We start from the raw sequence: 7265 nt of genomic DNA on the forward strand, positions 1-7265 counted from the left end.
TAATAATTAAAATATTTAAAAGAATCCTCTTTACTTCTCAAAACATTTTGGGTTTTGTTCATTATAGCCTTTTCCTTTTTAAATTAAATCTTTATTGTTCAGATTAGTACAGTTGTTCCTCTTTTTTCCCTCCATAGCTCCCCTCCACCCGGTTCCCACCCCACCGTCTGCCCTTATCCCCCCTCACTGTCCTCATCCATAGGTGTATGATTTTTTGTCCAGTCTCTTCCCGCACCCCCCACACCCCTTTCCCCCACGAGAATAGTCAGTCCACTCCCTTTCTATGTCCCTGATTCTATTATATTCACCAGTTTATTCTGTTCATCAGATTATTTATTCACTTGATTTTTAGATTCACTTGTTGATAGATGTGTATTTGTTGTTCATAATTTGTATCTTTACCTTTTTCTTCTTCTTCCTCTTCTTAAAGAATACCTTTCAGCATTTCATATAATACTGGTTTAGTGGTGATGAACTCCTTTAGCTTTTTCTTATCTGTGAAGCTCTTTATCTGACCTTCAATTCTGAATGATAGCTTTGCTGGGTAAAGTAATCTTGGTTATAGGTTCTTGCTATTCATCACTTTGAATATTTCTTGCCACTCCCTTCTGGCCTGCAAAGTTTCTGTTGAGAAATCAGCTGACAATCGTATGGGTACTCCCTTGTAGGTAACTGAGTTTCTTTCTCTTGCTGCTTTTAAGATTCTCTCTTTGTCTTTTGCTCTTGGCATTTTAATTATGATGTGTCTTGGTGTGGTCCTCTTTGGATTCCTCTTGTTTGGGGTTCTCTGCACTTCCTGGACTTATAAGTCTATTTCTTTCACCAGGTGGGGGAAGTTTTCTGTCATTATTTCTTCAAATAGGTTTTCAGTATCTTGCTCTCTCTCCTCTTCTGGCACCCCCATAATTCAGATGTTGGCATGCTTGAAGTTGTCCCAGAGGCTCCTTACACTATCCAGGCTAGAGGGAGAAACACGCGCAGTAGGAACTAGAGCCTCAGAGAAAGACTGCCCCCCAAAATTCGTGGCTGTTGGGATCAGTGTAGCCCTCGAATGTGGAAGGGGGTCCACAGGGCTGCTGGCAGAAGGGGATTCTAGATATTAACCCACAGCAGGATTGGACCCAGAAAGGCAGCCTGAAGTACTGTACCGGCTGCGCAGGTTGGTGCACAGAGTCATGCGCAGAGCCAGAGTGTAGAGAGGCCTTTTAGCCCAGGATATTAAGACAGAAACACTGCCACCCAGGGGCTGTAGCAGAAATTATAAACACAACTAAAAGAAGACTGAGAACCAAAGAGAGCAGAGAGATCCGCCTGCTTGAAAATAGGGTGTGGCTTATGACACTAGGGAACTTCAATACTGTGCTGACTAACTGCAAGGAAAAAGACGTGCCAAGCAGAACAGTGGAGTAGTGAACCACATTCACTATTTCACATTTTTATTTTTTATCTTTTACTTAAGAAACACATTTTTTTCTCTCACTCGATTTTATCTTACTTTTATTATATTTTTATTTTTAACTGTTAGCATTAATATTATTATTTTACCCTTTTCAAAAAGTTTTATTTTATGTTATTTTTTCTTTATTTTATTTTATTTTATTTTAGGATTAGTGTTATGCATTCTATTTTGATTTTCCCTTTAGCATTATTTTACTCTATCTCAATTTTTCCTTTATGCCAACACTCTCTTTATCACTTTCCCCCTTTTTTGTCTTGTTTCTCTTACCTTGTTCCTGCTTTAGTTTTTCTCTACCCTTTCTTTTTACTCCCTGTTAAAAGTTGATCTTACTCACACATCTAATTTCCTCTCCCCTACTCCAAAACCATACACACTTCTCTCTTCACTTTCTTCACTATCTAAATTCTTTTTCTTTTTCTGCCTTTTTCTTTCTTTCTGTCTTGTTGTTGTTTGTTTGATTATTGGTTAGTTTTTTGTGTGTGTTTTTTTGCTTCTGGTTTTCCTCTCCTCACTTGTTCTCTTCTTCTACTAATAGCTTAACTATTTCCAATCACCAACTCAGGCCTATCTACTCTCTATCCTCCTTTTCCAATAGTAAACAAATACATAGATAGATAGATTAAAGAAGGAGGAAAATTTTATATATATAAAAATATATATATAAATTTTCTTTTATATATATTTCAATATATATATATATTTTTTTCTTGTATTTAGTTTTTAACTTTTCTTCTTATACAGCCATTCTCTTTCTAACTCCTCTATACTGAATTGTGAGTATTTTCCCATTCAATCAATTTCTTGACCTTACCTCCTGGAAATAAGCTCTTCCTCCTCAGATTCATCTGGGTGTTTGTTGTTTGCATTTTTTGGATTAGTTGTTTTATTGGAATTTTCCCTCATATACATATTTATTTCCCTTTTTTTTTTCCCTCTTTTCTCTTACATTTTTTTCTTTTCTCAATATCATTTTTGCACTCATCTTTATTTCCTAATTCTCTTTTCTCTGGTGGTCACCTTTATTCAGGGGTATTAGTATTGTAAATACATTTGTGTTTGGTGCCCTGTGCATTGTGTCTCATTGTGTTGTATTTTGTGCCTTTAAGTCAATGCAGGAGAGAGAGAGCTACATAACCAGAAACCCTGAGAGGAGCGATCATAGGGAGACAAAAAAACAGCCCACATAAGAAAAAAAAGGAGGAATCACCAGAAAAGGAAGTAAGTGAAATGGAGGCAAGCAATGTGAAAGAGAAGGAATTCAGAGCAATAGTTGTAAGGTTGCTGAAAAGGATGGAAGACAAATTAAACAATATGTGTAAAAACCAAGAGCAAATGAAGAAGAACCAAGCAGAAATGAAAAATGACATTACTGCAATAAAGAACTCAATAGAAAGCATCAACAGTAGACTAGAAGAAGCAGAGGACCACATCAGTGAGCTAGAAGGCAAGGTAGGAAAAAATACCCAAGCAGAGCAGCATCTAGAAAAAAAACTTAAAAAACAGGCGGAGAGCCTAAGGGAACTTTGAGCCAACATGCACCGAAACAACATTTGCATAATAGGGGTGCCAGAAGGAGAGGAAATTGAACAAGGTATAGAAAACCTGTTTGAAGAAATAATGACAGAAAACTTCCCTGATATCTGGAAACAAAAACTCACACAAATCCAAGAAGCTCACAGAGTCCCAAACAAGATGAACCCCAAAAGATCAACTTCAAGAAACATGAATTATAAATTTAATTTATAATTAAATTGGCAAACAACAATGACAAAGTAAGAATCTTAAAGGCTGCCAGAGAGAGACAGAAAGTTACCTACAAAGGATCTCCCATAAGTCTATCGACTGACTTCTCAACACAAACACATCAGGCCAGAGGGAATGGAATAAAATATACAAAGTCATGCAAAGGAATGATCTGAATCCAAGAATGCTGTACCAAGCAAGGCTATCAATCAAAATTGAGGGTGAAATCAGGAGCTTCACAGACTAAAAAGGACTAAGGGAGTTTATTACCACCAAACTATCAATGCAAGAAATGCTAAAGGGCCCTATCTGGTTTGGCTCAGCGGACAGAGCGTCAGCCTGCGGACTCAAGGGTCCCAGGTTTGATTCCGGTCAAGGGCATGTACCTTGGTTGTGGTCACATCCCCAGTGGGGAGTGTGCAGGAGGCAGCTGAATCGATGTTTCTCTTTCATCGATGTTTCTAACTCTTTATCCCTCTCCCTTTCTCTTTGTAAAAAAATCAATAAAATATATATTTTTAAAGAAATGCTAAAGGGTCAGCTGTAAAAAGAACAAATAGGAAGGGGAGAAGGAACACAAGCATAAAGAATAAAAATGGCGACAAACAAGTACCTATCAATAATAACTTTAAATGTAAATGGATTAAATGCCCCAATAAAAAGACATAGGGTAGCTGAGTGGATAAGAAACCATGATCCATATATCTGCTGTCTACAGGAAACCCACCTCAGAACAAAGGACTCACACAGACTGATAGTGAAGGGATGGAAAAAGGTTTTTCAAGTGAATGGAAATGAAAAAAAGCTGGGGTAGTAATTCTTATATCCGACAAATTAAACCTCAAAGTGTAGGCCATAACAAGAGATAAGGCAGGCCACTTCATAATACTAAAGGGAGCAATTCAATAAGAAGATATAACTTTGATAAACATATATGCTTCCAATATAGGAGCACCCAAATACATAAAAAAAACTTCTGGAGGATATCAAGGGAGAGATTGACAGCAATACAGTCATAGTAAGGGACTTTAATACCCCACTAACACCACTGGAAAAATCCTCTAAACAAAAAATCAGCAAAGAAACATTAATCCTAAATGACTCACTAGATCAGATGGAATTAATTGACATCTTCAGAGCATTCCACCCCAAAGCCACAGAATATGCATTCTTCTCAAGTGCACATAGGTCATTTTCAAAGATAGACCACATATTGGGGAACAGGCAAAGTCTCTTCAAATTCAAGAAGATAGAAATCATATCAAGCATCTTCTCAGATCACAATGGCATAAAACTAAAAATCAACTGTAATAAAAACAATAAAAAAATCAAACACCTGGAGGCTGAATAGCATGCTTTTAAACAATGATTGGGTTACCAAAGAGATCAAAGAAGAAATAAAAAGCATCATGGCAACAAATGACAATGAAAATGCAACAATCCAAAATCTATGGGACACAGTGAAAGCAGTCTTTAGAGAGAAGTTCATAGCTGTACAGGCCTACCTCAAAAAACAAGAAACAATGGCAATACATTATCTAACCCTTCAACTCAAAGAGTTAGAAAGAGAGCAACAAGAAAAGCCCAGTGTAAGCAGAAGGAAGGAAATAATAAAGATCAGTGCTTAACTACCCCAGCCTTACACAACATTACTTAACTATATAACCTACATTTCTGCCATACTTAATTGTCATTTTGTTGTTTTGACCTGATTGTATAACTTCCTCGCTCCCTCCCTCCCTCCCTCCCTCCCTTTCTCCCTCCCTCCCTCCCTCCCTTCCTTCCTCCCTCCCTCCCTCCCTCCCTCCCTTCCTTCCTTCCTTCCTTCCTTCCTTCCTTCCTTCCTTCCTTCCTTTCTCTCTCTCTCTCTCTCTCTCTCTCTCTCTCTCTCTCTCTCTCTCTTTCTCTCTTTCTCTCTCATTTATTTATAAATATTTTAAAGTTAAATTTATTGATTTATTGGGTTGACATTGGGTAATAAGATTATATAACTGTACCATGCTTTTAATGTGTCTTCTCTAGGTGTTTCCTTTGTCCAGAATATCCTTCCTTCTAAGCTTTTCTTGTCTATCAAGATTGATTCCAAATACCCTATCATATTCACACTTTTCTTTATCTGAGCTCTTCTTCGTTTGAGCATTTTGTATTCTCTAATGGGACTCATCATAATTACATCATTAGTTGCTTATAAATATGTCTTTTACATTATAAGACTGATCTTGAGTTCATTATCATATCAGGTAGACATTTTTGTATTTCCTATAGGTATACTAGTAAATACAAGGTATGGGGCTCAGAATATAGATAACAATGGATATTCAATAACTTTTTTATTTAAATAATAAACTGATAGTTGATCAATGTATTAAATAGGTACATGGGTAAATATATGATAATCTTATTCTACTCACAAAATCATTTTTATTTTTCCTATAGTGAAAGTAGAATAATATCTGGAATTGCTTGCTATTAGGAAAGAGTTGAGGGATTTTATTTCCCTTAGTAAAAAGAGACTCACTAAGACTTTGCACACACAGGTAACATTAAAAATGCTGGTTCCCCTATCTAGGTCAGGCAAGAAGTGAATGAAGAATTTTCTAGCTGTACCTCCAACCCTGAAGTATTATTCAAGGACTGAATATATAAAGATCTTACAAAGAATTTGAAAATTGCCATTATAAACATTATTTCTTGGGTATCCTTAAATAGTTTGTTGAAAATCAAGGCATAATTTTAAGTAGCTAATTATGTTGCTTATTTTTAAATTGTAATTTGCCTTTCAGGCAGTATTTTCTCTTAGGCTCTAGCAGTTTCTATGTATGAACTCTCTTGAGGGACAAGCAGTTTATTGATGACCCATTCTTTCCACCAGCTTATCTGTTGGGGGATTAATATAGGAGATAGCAGAGTGGTACTCTTGGGTGACAATTAAAATTATGAATACTGAATAACAATAAGCAGTGCTCTTTTTCCATACCTTTTTAATGAGAAAGTGTTTGTAGAACATAACTCTGGTGGATTTTCTATTGCTTTCTGGTATTGTGTTGAGATAGTTGACCTACTTAGCAGATTTTTCTTTTAATTGAAAAGTGATTTTCAAGGTTATAAGGATCTGTCATAAAGTTATAAATACTCTTGAGAACTTTTATTCTCCAAAATAATATATCTTTATTTCTTCTCATATATTCTTGCCAGTTGGATGGAATTGATTTAGCTGAAGGGATTTGCTAACCCATGAATTCTATATTTCTATTAAAAGATATAGAAAATTACTAAAATTTTAATATTAGAATCATGGTAGTCATATTTTAAATTATATATATGTATTTTTTCAATGATAGCAATATCAAAGAAGTACTCCTGAGATGGAGAGACAGAGAGCGGTGTACCATCTAGCTACTAGGCTAGTTCAGACTGCTCGAAACTCTCGGTTGGATCCAGACAGTTTACGAACATATTTAAGTAATCTCAAAAAGAAGTACGAAGCAGAGTTTCCCAAGGCTGAGCAAGTTTCAGGAAGGACTGAAGAAGAATAACAATTCACATCTTATAGGATTCATTTTTCCCAAGAGCAAAGGAAGATATTTTTTATAATTTTATATTTTAGTTGACAATTACTTTATATTAACCTTAGAATTATCATTCTCTATGTATTCTGTTTAAGAAAATATTTGTTATTTTTACCTAACAATGAGAACAATTTAAAGGATTGATTTTTAGGGGGGAAAAGTATGAGATGATACTTTTTTTTTCATTTATGAAAACTTACATTATTATTTTAAGTTTATTGGTAAAGTTATGGTTTAAGATGTTATTATAAATATCTTAGTTTAAAAAAACAAGTTTCTTTTTATGTCTGGAAACTTATGTGAGTTTTTTACACTCTACTCTAAAACAATAATACCTTATGTCTCAATAAGTTTTTACTTAGTATCCAAAATTCTAACACTGGATGCTTCTGAAATTAGTTAGAATGATATTGGGAATTTTAAAGTATTCTTTTTGATATTCAGTATAGTTTATATTTGTGAAAATAAACACATAGGTCTGTGTAATGCAGGGA

At 35.2% G+C, this 7265-nt stretch overlaps 1 protein-coding gene across 1 annotated transcript in view; it reads left to right on the forward strand.

Moving 5' to 3' along the window:
* The window catches only part of MSH4 (mutS homolog 4), an 83602-nt gene extending 76864 nt beyond the window's left edge, over positions 1-6738 (forward strand). Inside the window, exon 20 of the mRNA XM_070403715.1 lies at positions 6544-6738. Coding sequence (XP_070259816.1) covers positions 6544-6738 — 195 coding nt within the window. The remainder of the gene's footprint in view (positions 1-6543) is intronic.
* Positions 6739-7265: the final 527 nt, after the last annotated feature.

Source organism: Myotis yumanensis, unplaced genomic scaffold, assembly GCF_028538775.1.
Source record: "Myotis yumanensis isolate MYYU_CA2020_CCGP unplaced genomic scaffold, mMyoYum1.0.hap1 SCAF_2, whole genome shotgun sequence".
NCBI classification, from domain to species: Eukaryota; Metazoa; Chordata; class Mammalia; order Chiroptera; family Vespertilionidae; genus Myotis; species Myotis yumanensis.